Source organism: Nerophis ophidion, linkage group LG04 (genome assembly GCF_033978795.1).
Source record: "Nerophis ophidion isolate RoL-2023_Sa linkage group LG04, RoL_Noph_v1.0, whole genome shotgun sequence".
Taxonomy (NCBI): Eukaryota; Metazoa; Chordata; class Actinopteri; order Syngnathiformes; family Syngnathidae; genus Nerophis; species Nerophis ophidion.
In genome coordinates, this window is record NC_084614.1 from 41667799 (window position 1) to 41689502 (window position 21704).

A 21704-nucleotide genomic window follows, 5' to 3' on the forward strand; every position below is an offset into this window, starting at 1 on the left:
GACTCGCCTGAGACACTGCGCGTCAACACCCGGACGTGGACACACCCTTCCGACTATCAGGTAATATTAAAGTCACTAAAACACTAGCAACACAATAGAAAGATAAGGGATTTCCCAGAATTATCCTAGTAAATGTGTTTAAAAACATTGGAATACGTCCCAATGCTATGGCGTTTTTTTTTTTTTAAACTTTTTTTTTTCCTAGTCCGTCGCTATCAATATCCTCAAACACGAAACTTTCATCCTCGCTCAAATTAATGGGGAAATTGTCGTTTTCTCGGTGCGAATAACAGTTTTTTTTGGATACCCCCATTAAAATCAATGTGAATATATGAGGAGCTGTCAACAAGTGACGTCATCATCTGCGACTTCCGGTATAGGCGAGGGTTTTTCAGGAAGTACTAAGAATGGCGAACTTTATCGTCGATTTTCTCTACTAAATCCTTTCAGCAAAACATGGCAATATCGCAAAATGATCAAGTATGAGATAGAATGGATCTGCTATTCCCGTTTAAATAACAAAATCTCATTTCAGTAGGCCTTTAAATGCTTTTACAATGACAACATTGTACTATGGTGATTCAACAAGACACTCACCTCAGCAAAACACAAGCTTCTGCTGTCCTTGCAGCGGCCACTGTTGGTGCTTTTGGTAATGTTTGTGCAGTCTTGTCCAATAGCAGACTGACTGTCTGGACTCCTCCTGTTTGGAGAGTTTAGGCTGGCTAAACTTGGGAGAGGAGTGGTGTTGTTACAAAAGGTATCTGTCGGAGTACTGCCAGCCTCTGGTGAATTTCCAGTTGACTGCTTGATTATTGTGCTGGTTAACTTAAGTTTCTGATGTTCTTCCAAAGGGCTTGAGGATGAGGGAATACATGGAGTGACAACAGAGACATGACTACTTCGTGGTGGTGAGCTTCCCCCCTTAGCTCCCGCAGCACAAGAATTCTGAAAGTGTAGACCCGACGAGTCCTGGGAGTCAGAAGTTTGCGGCTGTACAAGGGAAATTGGTGTCAAGGGTTCGGGAGACCAGAGCTGGGACTTTAGGCAGAATTGTTGTGCTGACTCAGCAGGAGCATGAGCTGTCATGCGGGTGGAGTCTTTAGGAGGGGAAGGAGGTGCGGAAGTAGAGCTGAGGGAATGTGCAGGAAAAGTCTCTGAAGAATCCGGACCGAGAACTCCTAGCAGGGACACAAAAACAAAAGGGATTCTTGAATAAATAATTAGTAGAAGAAATGATGGCAGATAAGGAAGAAAGGAAGCCTGGTAAAGAGGAGAATAAAAAAAGCCTGTTGCTTGATTAGTATTTGGAATTAGCAGTTTAAGATCCATGCACACCTAACCTGCACATTTAGGAAACTTACCTTTTTTCTTCTCTGACAACTGCTGAACCCTGTCTTGACTCTTTGGCTCTTGACTGTCCTCGCTGTCCAGGATTGCGAGCTTGGAGTGTAGCTCCATTCGGAAAGATTCACTCAGAGATGGCTCAGCTTTTACATATGAAGGCGAGTGTTTTGGCTCTGAGTGAGGAGATAAAGGTTGTTGAACCCTCATCTGTCCACTAGTATTTTTCTCAGGCATCTCAACAGAAACAGGCTCTGAAGAGGCGGAAGTTGGAATTTTTGAACTTTTAACTGGCGACACCATTTGCGTGGGTTTATCCGTGCAAGAGTAGGAAGTGGTCAGTTTCTGGCTTTCTGTTTTCTCTCCCGCAGCCAGGCTAAAGTTCGAGGACAAAAAGGACGAGGTGAAGTTGCCAATGAAAGCAGAAGATGGGATGTCAGATCCACTTCTCTTTCCCCAGAGGCTGCCGGGGCTCCTCTTCAACATGGCGCCCTCTGCTCCCGCTTGTGAGTCTGCCAGAGGAAACGAGTGGGTTGTGTCAGGAAGACTGCACTGGAAAGACATCGGATCAAAGTCCAAAGAGGCCATGCCGATGTCCGGTGGGCTGAGGTCAATGTCTTCGCCGGCTGCGCGGGGAGGTGAAATAAGAGCAGGCACACAGATAGGCCCGTCATCACCGTCGCTATTCTCTGTGGCATCAAGGTTGTCGTAGGAGTCGCAGTGCGGTCGACCATCCAACAGATCACCGTTAAATGACGCAGAAAGAGCGTCACTGCTTGATCGCGGTCGTCGAGGACGATAAACCTTGGACTCGCCTGAGGAAACAATGTAAACAAGTGTTTAGAAAGCACAGCCAAAGGTTTTTGAAGTCATGTTTGCGCAAGGTTAACAGCTTTTTGGGGAGTGCAGACTCTATTGCGATTGCTCCTCTACAGTAACATTTGGGGGGTGTGTGTGTGTGGGTTGGGAAAAGAAACACCAAGACAAACAAGCGCCACATGCACATGGTAGCCGACTATATAGCAATTGCTTCTCCACAGTTACATTTCACTAAGAAAAAGAAAAACTCAGAAGAAAGCCAGAGTCAGCATTATTATCAGAGGTTTACTGATCCGATACTGATATCGGACATCGGCCTGCAAAAAAAACAAAAACGAGTGTTGGATAACATCAGACAGCATTTAAATCTCTGATATGAGCACTCCAGTTTGAGCAGTCTATTCCGTATACAGCATGCACTATTCAGAGTCCCTGTGATCACAATAACATTGCTAACAAGCTTTGTCAACGCAATGTAGCCACCTCAAAGAGCTGGCTAGATAGCGCAGCTGAAGTATGCCCAAACAGAGTGCAAAGTCGTGCTTTTAAGTTTCAGATTCTCACCTTCATTGCTACATTTCTTGCAAGTATCTCTGCAGGACAAGGAAAAGCTAGGCATTCAACACCCAGACCTGAGCCAGAGAGAGCAGGAAACAAAAAGCCATGCTAACAGCTAAGCTATTTTTAATGTAATGTAGTGAATAGAGATAGGTACTTTTACACATTTGAATGGTGCCAATTCCTAGTACCCGAGTACCAATTTCCGGTACATTTGTGTGTATTCATGTGTTAATACATGTGAATTGGTTATGGTTCTGATGTTTGTTTATTTTGAACATGCATACAATTACAATAGGATATATCACATATTTCTAGTTTCTCATTACAGCATGTCCGAAAAGGAGTAAGAAAAAGCAAAGCCTATTTAATCCTTTTTGCTATCAAACCCTTTTTGTGTGATAACAATTCCTAACACCTTTATACTCAACTTGTAACATATAGTGAATTAATGAATAATTAAATGAGTAGGTAAATAAATAAGACAATGAGTAAATAAAAAAAATATTAACTACATTAATAAACAATCAATAACATTTTCATGAATGAATAGTTTAGTAGTTTATGATTTATGAATAAGATGAATAAGATTTAAGATGTCAAGATGTATATCAGATTCTTCTTCTTTGTACTGTGTAAACACTAAACACTTTGAGTTTGAACAGATTCTTAAACTGGATCATATTAGTACATTCGTTGAGTTCTTTTCTTAATCCACTTCATAATTAAATTCCACATACTGATATACTAAAGTTTTTAAGTGATGCATGTGCATACAAATGTTTTAAGAAACATCCCACTAAGGTTATATTTCCTCTCTTTTATCGGTAAGAGGTTTTGTACATTCTTGGGTAGCAGGTTATACCGGTAGTTTGCTTCGTGCATAATTTTAGCTGTTTGCAGATGCACAAACTAATTTAATTTCAATATTGTTGATTCTATAAATAAAGGGTTCCTACATCATGTTTTATTCTAAACAACATGGTTAGTGAATGAAGCATACCTTTGCAGTTATTTCCCCATATTTCCACTGAATGAAATATGGTAACAATAGCAAGCAGTAAAAAATATGGAGTTATTGTGTTCCAATATAAACATATTAATATTTAGCTCTATTCATTATTGACATATTTCTTGCGACTTGGTTGTATTTTTCATGAGATTTTCAGCGTATTTTATTCTGTAATATCAAACTTAAACATTTTGTTTATTTTACCCACTTAGTGTTTGACTTACTCTTGTGCGGTTATCGAAAATCATTATTTTAGTTTAAATGAGATTCAAAGATAGTCTGTCTTTGTCAAACCATCTCTTTAGTTTGTAAATTTATTCTGTTATTTGTATTAGCTCCTGTGTGTTCTCTCCAGAACAAAGTTGTGTCGTTTGCAAATAGGACTAACTTGAAGTCATGTGTACCTTTACAAATGTTGTTTGTAAAGAGATTGAACAATTTTGGTCTTAGTATTGATCCCTGGGGTTAGGGCTGGGCGATATATCGATATGCATGATATATCGCGGGTTTGTCTCTGTGCGATGTAGAAAATGCCTATATCATGATATTCGAGTATACGTTTTCACGCAGTTGCTTTTAGCTGCGGGCATTACATTACAGGTTCTTCTTGCTCTTTCCCGTCTGTCCTTCTCACAGTCAACAAGCGCACCTTCTTACATATGTCACATGCTGTCATGTCATACGTCACGTACGTATACGCCCTCGCGAAGCAGAGAGGTAGCAGCATGGGAAACGTTAGCTGTGATGCTAGCAGAGCAATGTGAGTGGTAATACGAGAGAAAGAAGGTGCGAATGAAGGAAGAAATAATTCCAAAGAAAAACAGCAGGGGGTCCATCGTCTGGCGGTGGTTTGGCTTCAAGAGGGAATATGTCGAAAATACAACCGTAATTTGTCAAGTGTGGGGCAAAACGGCATTGCTACAAAAAGTAGCATTACTGCTAATATATAGCATCAATTGAAAAGTCACCTGCTAGAGAATGAAGAGTGCTTACTCTACTTAACATCTCCATCTCTAACAGAATTTAATAACGTCCGTAGCGAAGGACGAACACTATTTGATTTCCTATTATGCAGCTCATTTTTATTTGACACTTAAAATGTCTCTGACAATTTTGCACTTTCTGTTTTGGAAATGACATGAACATTTGTGCCACTGCTTAATAAATGTTTAATAACTACAGTTTTGGTCAATTGACTTGGATGTGATTTCCTTCTCTGCATGAAAGTTTAAAAGTAACATATATTAATGGAGTATGAACAGGAATGTTTAATGTAGACACATAGAATCATCATACTGCTGTGATATGTATCAAGTGTTCATTCAAGGCCAAGGCAAAATATCGAGCTATATATCGTGTATTGCGATATGGCCTAAAAATATCGAGATATTAAAAAAAGGCCATATCACCCAGCCCTACCTGGGGTACACCACAATATATATTTAGCGCTATGGGCGTGTGCTCGCCTGGCTTCACACTGCAAAAAGCCAGTGTTCAAAAACAAGAAAAAATGATACAAAAATAAGGGGTATTTTATTTGAACTAAGCAAAATTATCTGCCAACAGAATAAGAAAATTTGGCTTGTCAAGACTTTCCAAAACAAGTAAAATGAACCCGGAAATACCTTAAAATAAGCATTTTCTCACCAATAACAAGTGTACTTTTCTCAGTCGAAAAAAAAAAGGCCTTTTTGCTCAATATGTTGAAAAATATTCTTAAATTAAGTAAATGCTGGTACCATTATCTTGACATAATGACATGTGTTAGGCATCATGATTTTCTTTTCCATGCTTGACGTAAGAAATTATTACTTTGAAAAAGTAGTTTTATACTTGTGAGTGTTGATGACACAGCTTAGGAACTGTTTATATTCTATTTTCAAGCATGTTTTACTCAATATAGGTCATACAATCTCAGCAACAAGCTGTAATATCTTACTGAGATCATTTGGGACCAAAACCCTTAAAACAAGAAAAACACTAACATAAAATCTGCTTAGTGAGAATAATTATCTTATCGGACAGAAAATAAGCAATTATCACCCTTATTTGAGATATTTAATCTTACTTAGATTTCAGTTTTTGCAGTGCACGTATTGCTTCCTGTTGGTTAAGTAGCTTCTTACTCAAATCAAGACCAGTCATCTGATGCCATACAATTTGCTAACTAAGATAATATGGTTGATTGTGTTAAATCGGTTTGTTAGATCCATAAACACTGCAGATGCACACTATCTTCCATCTATTGCATTGGTAATCTCTCCCGTTATTTTGATTAATGTTCCACTTTTATTTATGAATTTGTCCAATCTTCTTGTTGAATAATAATTTTAGAAAATTGCGGAAGTAAGGAAACAGGTCTGTGGTTTGAAAACTGTTTTTTGTCCTCAGTCTTGTAAATTGGTGCAATTTTGCTATTTTCATTTTGTTTGGGAATTTGCCTGTTTTAAATGGTGGGTAGCTAAAATACACTATATTGTCGAAAGTATTTGGCCACCCATCCAAATGATCAGAATCACTTGGACAGGCCACAGGTGTATAAAATCAAGCACTTAGGCATGGAAATTGTTTGTACAAACATTTGTGAAAAAATGGGCCGCACTCAGGAGCTCAGTGATCTCCAGCGTGGAACTGTCATAGGATGCCACCTGTGCAACAAATCCAGTCGTGAAATTTCCTCCCTCCTAAATATTCCAAAGTCAACTGTCGGCTTTATTATAAGAAAAGGTAAGCGCTTTGGAACAACAGCAACTCAGCCATGAAGTGGTAGGCCACGTAAACTGACAGAGGGGTCAGTGTATGCTGAAGCGCATAGTGCAAAGAGGTCGCCAACTTTCTGCAGTCAGTTGGTACAGAGCTCCAAACTTCACGTGACCTTCTAATTAACCCACCTACAGTCCGCAGAGCGCTTCACGGAATGGGTTTCCATGGCCAAGCAGCTGTATCCAAGCCATACATCAGCGTCTAAGCCATACATCACCAAGTCCAATGCAAAGCGTCGGATGCAGTGGTGTAAAGCACGTCACCACTGGACTCTACATTAGTGGAGACACGTTCTCTGGAGTGATGAATCACGCTTTTCCATTTGGCAATCTGATGGACGAGTCTGGGTTTGGAAGTTGCCAGGAGAACGGTACATTTTGGACTGCATTGTGCAGAGTGTGAAATTTGGTGGAAGAGGGATTATGGTGTGGCGTTGTTTTTCAGGGGTTGGGCTTGGCCCCTTCGTTCCAGGGAAATGAACTTTTGAATGCTCCAGGATACCAAAATATTTTGGACAATTCCAGATCTTTGCGTTATGAATGTTCTATATAACGTATTTTTCTTTTTAGAATCATTTTTCAGTACCTTTGTCATCCATGGTTGATTGTTCTTTTGCTTCTTATTAAGTTTTGTTTCCAAGAACAATGTTTGTCAAAAACCATCATGAAAATATTTTTAAAAATTCACATATGCATCATCCACATAATTTTCACTGTACACATTGTCCCAGCTTTGTACTCTCAGATCATTCTTAAAGCATTCACGCTTTTTTCAATGCGTATTTTTCAAAGTGTCTTTTTGTCATCCATGTTCCTCTTTCTGTAGTTTCCATTATTGATTGTGAAAACATATATATGACCACTGATGTTCAGTATTAGCAAACCATTTGTAGTGTTATTATAATCAAAATAATTAATAAAAATGTTATCGGTAAATGTGGCACAGTGTCCTGCGAGTCTGCTTGCTCTTGTAATTTTAGGATATATGCTATAAATTGTATCAATGGCCTTTTGCTTATTAAGATTCAAAAGGTCAGTGTTGAAGTCACCACATAAAAAAATATTTCTTGACTGATCTCATTAAAGATTGCCTTAATTCAGTCCTCAAACATTTCAATATTTGACTTCAGTGATGTCTGACTTCAATGATTAACTCTCTAATGGATGTCACCACATGACCATTGCTGGAGAAATACTATACAGGAACACATACCATACTCAGCATTGAATCACATCAACAGTATAAAAAACGGGTTATTTTTTTGCCGCATTTAAAATCCATTAAAACGCATCCACAAGTAAAATATATACCCTAAATTTCTCTGCTTGGCTTATGCAACTTCCGGTCAATAAAGTTTGAGTCAAAGTACACATTTATCAAAGATAAAAAAACTGCCTTGACCACATGATGGCGACAAATGCACATGTAACAATGCTAATTAAATGACAAGCATAACACACTTTAAAAAACAAGAGTTTACAACTTTTAGTGTTAACAGAACAGCTACTGTCAACAACTTGCAATCTGATTTGCTATCGCAACTGTCTCTCAACTCTCTGCGTTGTCAAAGTAATCCGCTAACGGTCCCGATGAGCATCCCATCACAGGACACGTAAATGTCACGTTCAATGTGAGGCCATCGAGAAGGCCTTACTGACAACAACTCGTGATCTGATTGGCTATCGCAACTGTATCACTGTATATCCCTGTTCACTTAGAGTGACAGACGCCAGCCTTGTTGATTCTGAAGGCCTCTGGCAGATTTTGTACAGCATGGCAACATAAGCTGGCTGAATTCTGATTGGACACAAACAAACTAAAATCAACAGCCCTGGAAGGATATGATATGCAGAGAATATGAATACTTTTTGATATATAGCGATAGTAAATAAAAAAAATTGTTTATCTTTAATTATGGTCATGATTTCTGGTTATGTTAAGCCAACAGAGAAGGCCTTGCTGGCCCTAACGGCACACCACTGATGTATACACAGCTGATGAATAAGATTTTGCTTTTTTCATGACTTTTCAAAGGTTATATATTTTAAGATATTATCATTAGCAAATTACGTTATATTACAACTTTGTAGTTCAGGTCGTTCATTCTTCTCCATTCTTGTCGGTTTTGTTGATACAATTCAGTTCTTATCATTACAAATCAAAATCTATTCCTTTTTTAGCATTGATCCATGTTCTGAGACGGCAATCACTTTGAAGGGTTTGTTGAATTGTTCCAGAAAATGCTTCATTTTTTTGTATTTTGCAAACAGGCCTCTGCTTTTGAAATGAATAATTGACAATTTGTTGCTAATAATGGTGCTATTATATTGTTCGTCGGTGTAATAAAAATAATTATTCCTGATGTGAAAGATTTATATAATTCTCCAATTGTAGACCTTTATTGTCTTCTTGTTCAGTAACCCTTTGGAACATAGTAGCGTTGATGTTAAATGTAGATGCCTGTTTTCCGTCAGACTTCATTACCGTTGTCATTTTGGAAAAATAGAGCATTATTTTAAACACTTTCTAACTGGCATACTTGCGTTGCTCGCAGGGAACATTGCAACACTATCTAGAGACAGTTTGGCTGAGGCTGCAGTGAGTGTTGCTTGAGCGCTGTTTTATCCGGCAAATGTTAGAGCTGGTACATAATCTGCAAATGGACATGCCGTCAAGGGTTTCAAAGGTATCAAATATGGTACTGTTTGTTTTTTACGAGAATTGATGGTAGAACTGGGTCAGTACCTGGGAAAGTACCAAATTTGGTACTCACTCCAAGTAATGAAACAACAGCAGAATAAGTGCTTAGTGTACCTTAACAGCAGGGTAGCTGTAACCGTGTTACTATATGGCAAAGAGTAACCAGCTATGAACATGGAATTAGCAAGTACATTATTTAAGCTCACACAAATGAAAATGTTGAAGACAAAACATAACCTCTTTGAGACATGTAATTATTAAACCAATTCATGAAAAAAAATTATCAAGGAATTTAAAAGTGGCTTACCTTCTACATTATGCAGAGAACTCAGTGACTCTTCACTTTTAGCAGATCTCAATGTTGCTGTATCCCCTCTTCCCCCTAGAACATTTGATTCATAAAAAAAGTATCAGCAATTTGTTGCGTTTGCTAAAATATGATTACTGCATGATAAGAGTAAATACTATAAAATTAGGGGTATAGCGATACATGTATTCATTTTCAGAGTTTCTGTATGGACCCTTCAGTTTATTACAAAAACGTCCCAATCCTGTAAACATTTAAGTAAGGGACAGGAAGTGTGCAATTTCGTTGCATCCCAGCCTTTGGCTAGCAGTAATAATAGCAGGCAAATAGGGTCAAGGAGGAGCCAGTGTTTTAAAACCCTCTTACATCATTAAATTGTCTTGTATGGAAACACGTGGCCTTTTTGGTGGTTAGTTTTAACGTACTGGTGATGTGTTGTTGCAATCTTAATCTTGCCTAAAACCTTAAATTACTCCTCTATCTAAAATGCTAAAACATTCCAAATGAAAAAAAGAAAGACACACCAGCAAGAGCCATGGCTTTCAATTCATTGGGCTCACTGGGGTTGCGATGCAGTTTGCGCTTGGACATGGATGAGGACTTTCCGAGGTTGAAAAAAGATCGCCAGCTCCCCACAGGAGATTTCTTGGATTTAACAGGGGGTCTCTTCCTGTGATTAAAAACATGCAAATGTAAAATTTGGTGAGATGCAGATAATTAGCATTTTCTTAGAACACCGGCAACACTTATAGTCTTCACCACTACTGATTGGTTTGGCCTTTTTTTGTGAAACACTACCATTCGACTCAAACTTAAATTTAACTAACTGCATGTTTTGGAGTAATATGAATAGGCTAGATGGAAAATTGCTCAACCATTTAAGTTTATTGCAAAATAAAACATTTATAAAAATAAAGTAAATATATTTCTTTAATAAAACTATATGCTGCTTAACTTCTGGTTGGTTATTGGTGTTGCCTGTTGGAAAACAAACCGGTAAAGTTTTCCACTGGTTTTGTTTCCTCTGATATGTTTTTTGACCACTACTAGCAGCATGCTGTTTAATGTCACACAATCCACCAACGTGGACAATAAAACAAAACAAAAAAACAGCAGCAAACCACACAGTGCGCTTTGTAGACATAATTGTTCACCTTTTCCAGGCACATATTTTCCTTTTGCCAATCAAATTTGTTCTGTCAGAGTTTGCTATGAAGGGCGCAGAGCCGTCGCTCTAACTATCATCATGACCACTGACATGTGCGCCACCTTCCGGCGGTCAAAACAAACACTGACTAATCTTTATTCATTTTTGATAACGCAATACTTTTTTTATTAATCATATGGGTTATTGTGTTAAGAGCTGTAATTAATATTACTAATTCATTTACACCATATTTTTTACAAATCCCAAAACCGGTGAAGTTGGTACGTTGTGTAAATCGTAAATAAAAACAGAATACAATGATTTGCAAATCCTTTTCAACTTATATTCAATTGAATAAACAAGATATTTAATGATCAAACTGAGAAACTTGTTTTCTTATTGCAAATAATCATTAACTTAGTATTTAATGTCAGCAACACATTGCAAAAAAGTTGGCACAGGGGCATTTTTACAACTGTGTTACATGGCCTTTCCATTTAACAACACTCAGTAAACCTTTGGGAACTGAGGAGACCACATTTTTAAGCTTTTCAGGTGGAATTATTTCCCATTCTTGCTTGATGTGCAGCTTAAGTTGTTCAACAGTCCGGGGTCTCCTTTGTGGTCTTTTAGGCTTCATTTTGCACCACACATTTTCAATGGGAGACATGTCTAAACCACAGGCAGGCCAGTCTAGTACCCGCATTCTTTTACTATGAGGCCACGTTGTTGTAACAGGTGGCTTGGCATTGTCTTGCTGAAATAAGAAGGGGCGTCCATGATAAAGTTGCTTGGATGGCAACATATGTTGCTCCAAAACTTATATGTACCTTTCAGCATTAATGGTACCTTCCCAGATGTGTAAGTTACCAATGCCTTGGGGACTAATAAACCCCATACCATCACAGATGCTGGCTCTCGAACTTTGCTCCTATAACAATCAGGATGTTTTTATTCTTCCTTGGTCCGGAAGACACGACGTCCACAGTTTCCCAAAAAAATTAGAAATGTGCACTCGTCAGACCACAGAACACTTGTCCACTTTGCATCAGTCCATCTTAGATGAGCTCGGGCCCAGCGAAGCAGGCGGCATTTCTGGGTGTTGTTGATAAATGGCTTTGGCTTTGCATAGTAGAGTTTTAACTAGCACTTACAGATATAGCGACAAACTGTAATTACTGACAGTGGTTTTCTGAAGTGTTCCTGAGCCCATGTGGTGATATCCTTTACACACTGATGTCGCTTTTTGATGCAGAACCACCTGATGTATCAAAGGTCCGTATTATCGCTTACGTGTAGTGATTTCTCCATATTCTCGGCACCTTTTGATCATATTACAAACCGTAAATGGTGAAATCCCTAGGTTCCTTGCAATAGCTCGTTGAGAAATGTTGTTCTTAAACTGTTCAACAATTTGCTCATGCGTTTGTTCACAAAGTGGTGACATTCGCTCCATCCTTGTTTGTGAATTACTGAGCATTTTATGGAAGTTACTTTTAGACCCAATCATGGCACCCACCTGTTCCAAATTAGCCTGTTCACCTGTGAGATGTTCCAAGTAAGCGTTTGATGAGCATTCCTCAACTTTCTCAGTCTTTTTAGGCACTTTTTTAAAACATGTTGCAGGCATCAAATTCCAATTAAGCTATAATTTGCAAAAAATAAAGTTTTCCAGTTTGAATGTTAAATATCTCGTCTTTGCAGTCTATCCCGTCCATCCATCCATTTCTTACCGCTTGTCCCTTTCGGGGTCAGTCAAGTCAATCGAATATAGGTTGGAAAGGATTTGCAAATCCTTGCATTCTGTTTTTATTTACGATTTACAGAAGGTGCAAACTTCACTGGTTTTGGGTTTTGTATATGTTGACACAATATTTACACACAGTGGATGATTAGAAAAGCGTTAAAAGGCTAGTAGGTGTAACTCGAATAAGAATTAAAAAGAACAAATTATTAAAAGATGTAACATACTCAAGGGGGTTAAAGATAGTTTGTTAAATAAACAAACTGTGGGGCAAAAAAGTATTTAGTCAGCCACCGATTTTGCAAGTTCTCCCACTTAATATGATGACAGAGGTCTGTAACTTTCATCATAGGTACACTTCAACTGTGAGGGACAGAATGTGAAAAAAAATCCAGGAATTTACATTGTAGGAATTTTAAAGAATTTATTCGTCAATTATGGTGGAAAATAAGTATTTGGTCAACCATTCAAAGCTCTCACTGATGGAAGGAGGTTTTGGCTCAAAATCTCACGATACATGGCCCCATTCATTCTTTCCTTAACACAGATCAATCGTCTTGTCCCCTTAACAGAAAAACAGCCCCAAAGCATGATGTTTCCACACCATGTGTCACAGTAGGGATGGTGTTCTTGGGATGCAACTCAGTAGTCTTCTTCCTCCAAACACGACGAGTTTTGGCCCATTCCTCTATGCAGATCTTCTCGAGAGCAGTGATGTTTTGGGGCTGTCGCCGAGCAACACGGACTTCCAACTCTCTCCACAGATTTTCTATGGGGTTGAGGTCTGGAGACTGGCTAGGCCACTCCAGGACTTTCAACCGCTTCTTGAGGAGCCACTCCTTCGTTGCTTGGGCGGTGTGTTGGATCATTGTCATGCTGGAAGACCCAGCCACGTTTCATCTTCAAAGCTCTCAATGATGGAAGGAGGTTTTGGCTCAAAATCTCACGATACATGGCCCCATTCATTCTTTCCTTAACACGGATCAGTCGTCCTGTCCCCTTAGCAGAAAAACAGCCCCAAAGCATGATGTTTCCACCCCTATGCTTCACAGTAGGTTTGGTGTTTTTGGGTTGCAACTCAGTATTCTTCTTCCTCCAAACAAGACGAGTTGAGTTTATGCCAAAAAGTTATATTTTGGTTTCATCTGACCACATAACATTCTTCCAATCCTTTGCTGTATCATCCATGTGCTCTCTGGCAAACTTCAGACGGGCCAGGACATGCACTGGCCTAAGCAGGGGGACACGTCTGGCACTGCAGGATTTGATTCCCTGTCGGCGTATTGTGTTACTGATGGTAACCTTTGTTACTTTGGTCCCAGCTCTCTGCAGGTCATTCACCAGGTCCCCCTGTGTGGTTCTGGGATTTTTGCTCACGGTTCTCATGATCATTTTGACCCCATGGGATGAGATCTTGCGTGGAGCCCCAGATCGAGGGAGATTATCAGTGGTCTTGTATGTCTTCCATTCTCTGATAATTGCTACCACAGTTGATTTTTTCACACCAAGCTGCTTGCCTATTGTAGATTCACTCTTCCCAGTCTGGTGCAGGTGTACAATTCTTTTCCTGGTGCCCTTTGACAGCTCTTTGGTCTTGGCCATAGTGGAGTTTGGAGTCTGACTGTTTGAGGCTGTGGACAGGTGTCTTTTATACAGATAACGAGTTCAAACAGGTTCCATTAATACAGGTAACAAGTGGAGGACAGAAGAGCTTCTTAAAGAAGAAGTTACAGGTCTATGAGAGCCAGAGATATTCCTTTTTTGAAGTGACCAAATACTTATTGTCCACCATAATTTACAAATAAATTATTTAAAATTCCTACAATGTGAATTCCTGGATTTCACATTCTGTCTCTCACAGATGAAGTGTACTTATGATGAAAATTACAGACCTCTGTCATCATTTTAAGTGGGAGAACTTGCACAATCGGTGGCTGACTAAATACTTTTTTGCCCCACTGTATATACACCCTACGCTGTGTGCTTATTGGAGGACATTCAGATGTTAACAGGCTGTCCAGTTTTTTACAAGTAAACACGCTGCAGGACTGGTTCTTGAGATTCAAGATATAAATAGATATAATCCAATGCTATTTTTTTTTATCTGGTAATGGGATGATACCTGACATTATTATCAGATCAAGACACACATAATATGATGCATAAAACAATTAGCTATGTTTGTTAAAACACCACTACAAAATGAAAAACAAAACAAAAAACACAAACCTCTCAGTAGGAAACTCGATGACAGTGTGGAATTTGCCCTGCAAGGCAGCAGGACCCTCACCGACTTCAATATACTTGCTGTCTTCAGTGACAGGAGAGTTGATCTGTGCCTGGGTTCGAGCCTGAGCCTCCTCCAAACTCAGGAGTTTGGTGGAAGGTGACGAAACCAGCAGAGACTTTGGTCGGGACAATGTGTTGTGACCTGGGGATGTAATGTACATCCATTATTGGGTACTGGGTCGTGGAAGGATTACGTATGGAGGACTTAAAGGAGGCCATACCTGCTCCCTCACGTATTAGTGAGCTGAGTTTGGTGCTGAAAAGAACGTCCACATGGTTGAGAATGAATTCCACCACAACCGACTGGATTCTGACTTCCATGAAGGCCGCGGTGCCACTGAAACATGCAGACTCAATCTGTTTGGACCTGGGAAAGCAAAAAAAAAAAAAAAAAGTATAAACTGGGATGTTCCAATACAATCAGTGAGAGGGTAAGTGGGGATGTTGTACTGGCGCCTTAAGCACAGGGGTGCCTCTACGCTTTTGTAAAGTTTAAAGTGGGAAGTATTTAGCCATTTAAATATATAAGTTGTACAAAACGACATCAAACATTTTAATTTAGCCGTAAAAGTTCAATAATAAGGTTGCTTTAATAAAAGTAAGAATGTCTAATACTACATACACCCCCTATCAAAAATGCAAAATGGTTCGCTCCACCTGGAAAGCAGCAAACCTCACTTTAAACATGGACATCATTACATCATCAAAGCTTACCTTTAAGCATTCACACACAGCACCAACATTTGGAAACAAGAAGGTAGTGATAGAAGAAAAGTTATATTTCAATTTTGCAATTCATTGCCCATATATGTGGTGCCTTCAAAAACCCTGGGTTAAAGTTAAAGATGTGTCACAATTTTTTAAAGACAGGGGAAGACTCAATTTACAGGAGATGCACTAATATAATGATGATGATGTATTTCATGATTCATTTTATCCACTGATGATAATCTTATGTGTATGAGCTAATCTCTACACTATGGACTAAAGGGAAAATGTACATATTTATAATATTTATTTAAATGAATAAAGACAGGTTATATGATTATCAAAGTTAATTCACATTCTGGCAACTCTTTATATTGAATTTATTGGCTTTTTTGTGGAAAAAACAAACAAACTTGTCTCTTCTTTTTTAAATCAAAACTACATTATTTAGGGGAGTTTATCTAGATATGGTAATCCATTTTTTAAAAGTCAAAAACCTAATCAAGGTTTTTACATGTTTTTGAGAAGCTGGCTTAAACCAAAGCAAATATTTAATTATTTTTAGTGCAAGTAAACATACAAAGTGTGTGTATGGGGCGGCAAACTTGGGCATAGGGTGGGATGAGCGGGCTATTTGGAAGTCTTGTGAATGAGGGCCCAGAATTTGTTGCTATGCCCGTAAATACAATTCTCAGGATCAGTAACAAGCGGGGCCAACTTTAGAGCGTTTTACCATACTACTTTATGACAAGAACAGAGAAAAGAAGGTGCCTGTCTTCAATTCCCGTGTATAATAGTGTTAGTGCAGAAATTTTATGAATGTTTACAATGGGCACCTTATTGGGCAGCTGAGGGGTACTAGAGAGAACATCAGTTGTGGATGGCAACTCAGCAGATGTGGAACCAACGTTTGTGAGGGACAAAATTGAACACCAGTGCATCGAGGTAGTCGAAAATAACTTTAAAAATATTTTCTATTCTGCTTCTTACCTTTTAACATTACTATGCTTTTCCATTAGGTTGATTCAATCAGTACAGCATAACAGATTGCAAATAAAAACTTAAATATATCTTCCGCCCGAATGCAGCTGAGATAGGCTCCAGCACCCCCTGCCACCCCAAAAGGGACAAGCGGTAGAAAATGAATGGATATCTTGGCAAATTTGCTAAGCTGTCTCACGTAAGAAAACATAGCAAGTATGAAGCTTTTGTAATGGTGCTTTGCAATATTCATGAATAAAAATCCCAAACAAAACCAATAAAATAGACCTTGTCTCTGTCAAAAAAATCTAATACAAAATCACCCACAGCCAAAACATTAAATACTATCACTTATCAAGTAATGACAAACACATTTTATAGAGAATAGTTCTAGTTTTACATGTAGATAATGTGAAATACATATAAATGAATGAAAATGACAAATGAACATTTAACATCACTTTTAACTTTTTACCTTTGTTCTATGCTACACGTTCTTTCTTGAATTCAATGGTGTTTCTCACCTTTACCAAAGTGCTGGCACTCGCAACCTTACTTATTTAGTACAAAGGTGAATTACATAGCAGTTGTACTTAACAAAAAAGCCAATAGAATCAGTCACCAATACATTGGGATTCTTGAATGATGAATGGGCAAATTGACCATTTTTTGTGCAATGTTTGGCTGCACAATAACTGAGGCGGTATACAAAAAAATGGGGAGACTTTTGGCAAAGTATTTAAACATTATGAAACGTGTGAAAATTTGGATGTACGAAAATTGAGTAATAGATGGTGCCGGATAACAAGAATGCTCTTCAGAATGGGTGGGAGGCACTGGGAATGTTGGTATAAATATGATACCAAGTATATACTGGGTTAACAACTGAAGCACTGCATAAAACAAGCATGGGAAAGAATTCCACTTTCAAAACTTCAACAATTAGTTCCCAAATGTTTATTGAGTGTTGTTAAAAGAAAAGGTGATGTAGCACAGTGTTGAACATGCCCTTTCCCAACCACTTTAGCACATGTTGCAGCCATGAAATTGTAAGTTAATTATTGTTTGCAAAAAAAAAATAAAGATTATGAGTTTGAACATTAAATATCTTGTCTTTGTAGTGCATTCAATTAAATATGGGTTGAAAAGGATTTTCAACTCATTGTATTCCATTTATATTTACATCCAACACAATTTCCCAACTCATATGGAAACAGGGTTTGTATATTCATTCAATAAATTATTACCAAATAATAAAAAAATACAAATGGAACAAAATATAAACATTAGAAGGCAAACAAAATAATTAAAATACCACAGATGTTTGTGAAAAATAACATGAGCATAAGTGAGCACAAAGAGAGAGGCGTAGTGTTTGTACTGACAGACAAGAAGAAACACTGCGCTCACATTAACTGCGAAAAAATGGTAAATATAAATGGGTTATACTTGTACAGTATAGCGCTTTTCTACCTTCAAGGTACTCAAAGCGCTTTGACACGATTTCCACATTCACCCATTCATTCACACACTGGTGGCGGGAGGTGCCATTCAAGGCCCTAACCACAACCCATCAGTAGCAAGGGTGAAGTGTCTTGCTCAAGGACAAAACAGACATGACACGTTTGGTAGAAGGTGGGGACTGAACCAGGAACCCTCAGGTTGCAGGCACGGACACTCTCCCAACTGCGCAACCTCAGAAAAAGAGAGTTATTTGCTTGACATATAGAAGAGAAACTGCAACAAAAATATCCATCACACCAGGATAGTATCGATCCGATACCAAAACAATCAATGTACTGATTGATAGTCCCATCCCTCCTCCTCAGCATTCACACAATAATCGACGTGTGGCTTAAATCCACATATTGTATTTCAACCATCAACACAGCCTAGATTTACAATAATATCGCTGACTCAAATTATTTACGTGTTCAACATTCTATATCCAAGGTGGATATATGGAATTATTACCTCCCCATGTATCATTACCTCCCAAGACTTTAATTTTTGAAGAAGTGTCAACCAGTCTCTCAAGTATCCACCACAGGACACAAGAGCACTGCTGCAGAAATCATTAGAATTAACAAGTAGTAGTAGCAGTGGTACAGCGTACAGCAGTGCTACTATTTTCACTAGTAGCACCGGTGCTACTATTTTCACTAGTAGCACCGGTGCTACTATTTTCACTAGTAGAACCGGTGCTACTAATTGAAAAAAACTAGTAGCACCGAAATTTTTCTGGAGCACAGAAACCTTTTTGTAACAAATATAAAATGTCCTAAATATCACATTAATTATTTACACTCAAACAAGGTACACATGTGCACTCATTCATATAAGCACAAAGCCATCATAATGCCTCTTGCAACACTCAAACACAGAGAACATCCCTAAATTGTGCTTGCACTGTCGCTAAAAAGTGTGGGGCTGGGCGATATAGACCAAAACTCATATCCCTAAATAGTTTGGCCCATAAACTAACCTATAACTAGAAATATCTGTTGACGTAACGAAATATCTCCACCATGACTTTTTTTTTTTAATTTTTCGGGACTGACGGTGGATCCCAAATACATAAACCAACAAGTGAGAAAAGTAAGTTGTGTATAATAGGATCCCAACTTAAAGGCCTACTGAAACCCACTAATACCCACCATGCAGTCTGATAGTTTATTTATCAATGATGAAATATTAACATTGCAACACATGCCAATACGGCCTATTTATTAAATTACAATTTTAAATTTCCCGGGAGTTTCCTTTTTAAAACGTCGTGTAATGATGACGTGTACGCAAGACGTCACGGGTTTTAAGGAAATATGAGCGCTGCACACACACACACACACACACACACACACACACACACACACACACACACACACACACAGCTAAAAGTCGTCTGCTTTAACGGCATAATTACACAGTATTTTGGACATCTGTGTTGCTGAATCTTTTGCAATTTGTTCAATTAATATTGGAGAAGTCACAGTAGAAAGACAGAGTTATGAAGCTTTAGCCTTTAGCCACACAAACACACGGTGATTCATTGTTCAAAATTCCTGGAGGTGAAACTTTCCTATGGATCAGAGCGCGGTCAAACCAAAATAAATCCCTAACAAATGTCAACCAGCAGGTTTCGGTGAGAAAATTGTGGTTAAAATGTCAGTTCTTACCGGAGAAAAGCTGAGCTTGTGCCGTCAATAGCTGACGTCGACTCCCCTGAGACACTGCGCGTCAAGACACCCGTGGAGACACCCTTCCGACTATCAGGTACTATTTAACTCACTAAAACACTAGCAACACAATAGAAAGATAAGGAATTTCCCATAATTATCGTAGTAAATGTCTCTAAAAACATCGGAATCCGTCCCAATGCAATCGCGTTTTTTTTTTAACTTGTTTTTTTTTAATCATTTTTTTTTTCTAGTCCGTCGCTATCAATATCCTCGAACACGAATCTTTCATCCTCGCTCAAACTAATGGGGAAATTGTCGTTTTCCCGGTCCAAATAGCACTTTTTGTTGGAGGCTCCCTTTAAAAATAATGTGAATATGTGAGGAGCCCCCACACGTGTGACGTCATCGTCTGCGATTTCCGGTAGAGGCAGGGCATTTCTCTTAACACCGAAAGTAGCAAACTTTATCGTGGATGTTCTCTACTAACTCCTTTCAGAAAAAATATGGCAATATCGCGAAATGATCAAGTATGACACATAGAATGGACCTGCTATCCCTGTTTAAATAAGAAAATCTCATTTAAGTAGGCCTTTGAGAGGTGTTTTGAGATTAAAAAAAAGAAAAAAAAGATGTCTTGGAAATGTAAGAAAAGTAAAATAGAATATCCAATGTTCTTTTTAAAAAGCAAACATTTAGCTATGCTCAATTCTTCAGCTAACAATAACACAAAAAACAAAACATATAATAAAGTGCCCTTGTTTAAGAGGACAGTGTAAACGTCAGCAGTAAAATGAAAATAATTGACCTTTAACAATGGTGTTTTTATAGGTAGACATTACAGGACATGCACACAAAGACTTTAGCTAGGAACACCAACCTGCCAACTGTGTAATGATGCTGTGTGACAGGCTGTGTTCTGAAAATTATTTTTTTCAAAGTTTTTTTACCAAAACAGTAATTGAATTAACAGAATAAATGTAATTAATTACTTGGATAAGTAATTAATGTGTTAAGAAAAAGGCTAACATCTGGCATAATGCTGTAGAGATAAGTTTCATATGATGGATATATTTGACAGCAGTGTGTGCGTCTTGAATGTGTGCCTTTTAAAAACCGGTGCCTGTTGCCTAGTGACGTGTGACATCAGTACCCTAAGTCTCAGAGTCACAGGCAGGCATTACCGAGCTGTTTTTGATAGCTTAGCAGAATAGCAGCGGCAGTTTGTCATCTTGTTTGAGTCTTTCACTCGTTTGTGTTACCTCTGCTTAATAAACAGATTGATTGTTCTTTCACGGCTGTATGTTGTCAACAAACAGTATTATTTGAATGGCAAGTTTGTCACTTAAATTATTGATTAGTTGTTCAATATTCCCTCTGACCCTCGTAGTTACGAGCGTGCAGTGCAGTTAGTGTCATGTGGTGGTAAAAATATGTTGTCTTTTACCGACCAGTTCCTTTAAATAAGGTCTGGTTTCACCCGTGTTTGAGCTCAGATGAGCAGCTGCGCTACCTTCGGTGCATTGCGCAGGAGGGGGGCTACACAGCTCTCAGCGAGAGTGATCAACACTTCCGCATCAATCACAGTCCAATTTTTCACTGGTTATGGTTTAAATGTATTTCTACATGCTATACAGATTGGCGAAAATTATACTGCAGTTTTATCAAATTTGGATGGATTTCTTTTCGGAGGTAAATGCAATGAAAGGGTTGAAATTTCTTTTCACACATGTGCGACAGTTTTTTTTTTTTAAAGTCGCCCGGCTTATTTTTGGGCACAATAGCGATTAAATTTGTGACACGGTACAGCACTGAGTTGTAGTCGTAGTAGTAGTATCTTACCTCAGCAGGTTGGGAGCCCAGACAATGGCCAGGTTCTTGCTGTGCATGTTGGTGATGTAACTGAATGCTGCCAAATGGGAAAGATGTCTCATGAGGAACTCGAGGGTTCTAGAAGATACAAATGAATGTTGAATGGTTACTAAAACCATGTACAGACAAAATCAAATGTACATTACACATTTCTGTTGGCATTACTCAAGATGTAACAGAAATCGAAAAAGAATAGTGAAACTTAAAAAAAATCAGAAAGATTTAGCCAATCTAGAAGTTGTTCATTTGTGACATTCATACCCGGAGATGGAGACAAACACACT

General features: G+C 38.5%; 1 protein-coding gene across 3 annotated transcripts in view; it reads right to left on the minus strand.

Moving 5' to 3' along the window:
* Positions 1-21704, minus strand: part of arhgap32b (Rho GTPase activating protein 32b) — a 308797-nt gene that overhangs the window by 7937 nt on the left and 279156 nt on the right. For all 3 annotated transcript variants that reach the window (XM_061898082.1, XM_061898081.1, XM_061898083.1), the window contains 7 exons: positions 21391-21498; positions 14905-15050; positions 14624-14825; positions 10028-10173; positions 9504-9578; positions 1365-2159; positions 598-1181 (listed from right to left, as the gene is read on the minus strand). In XM_061898082.1, the coding sequence (XP_061754066.1) occupies positions 598-1181; positions 1365-2159; positions 9504-9578; positions 10028-10173; positions 14624-14825; positions 14905-15050; positions 21391-21498 (2056 nt within the window). The remainder of the gene's footprint in view (positions 1-597; positions 1182-1364; positions 2160-9503; positions 9579-10027; positions 10174-14623; positions 14826-14904; positions 15051-21390; positions 21499-21704) is intronic.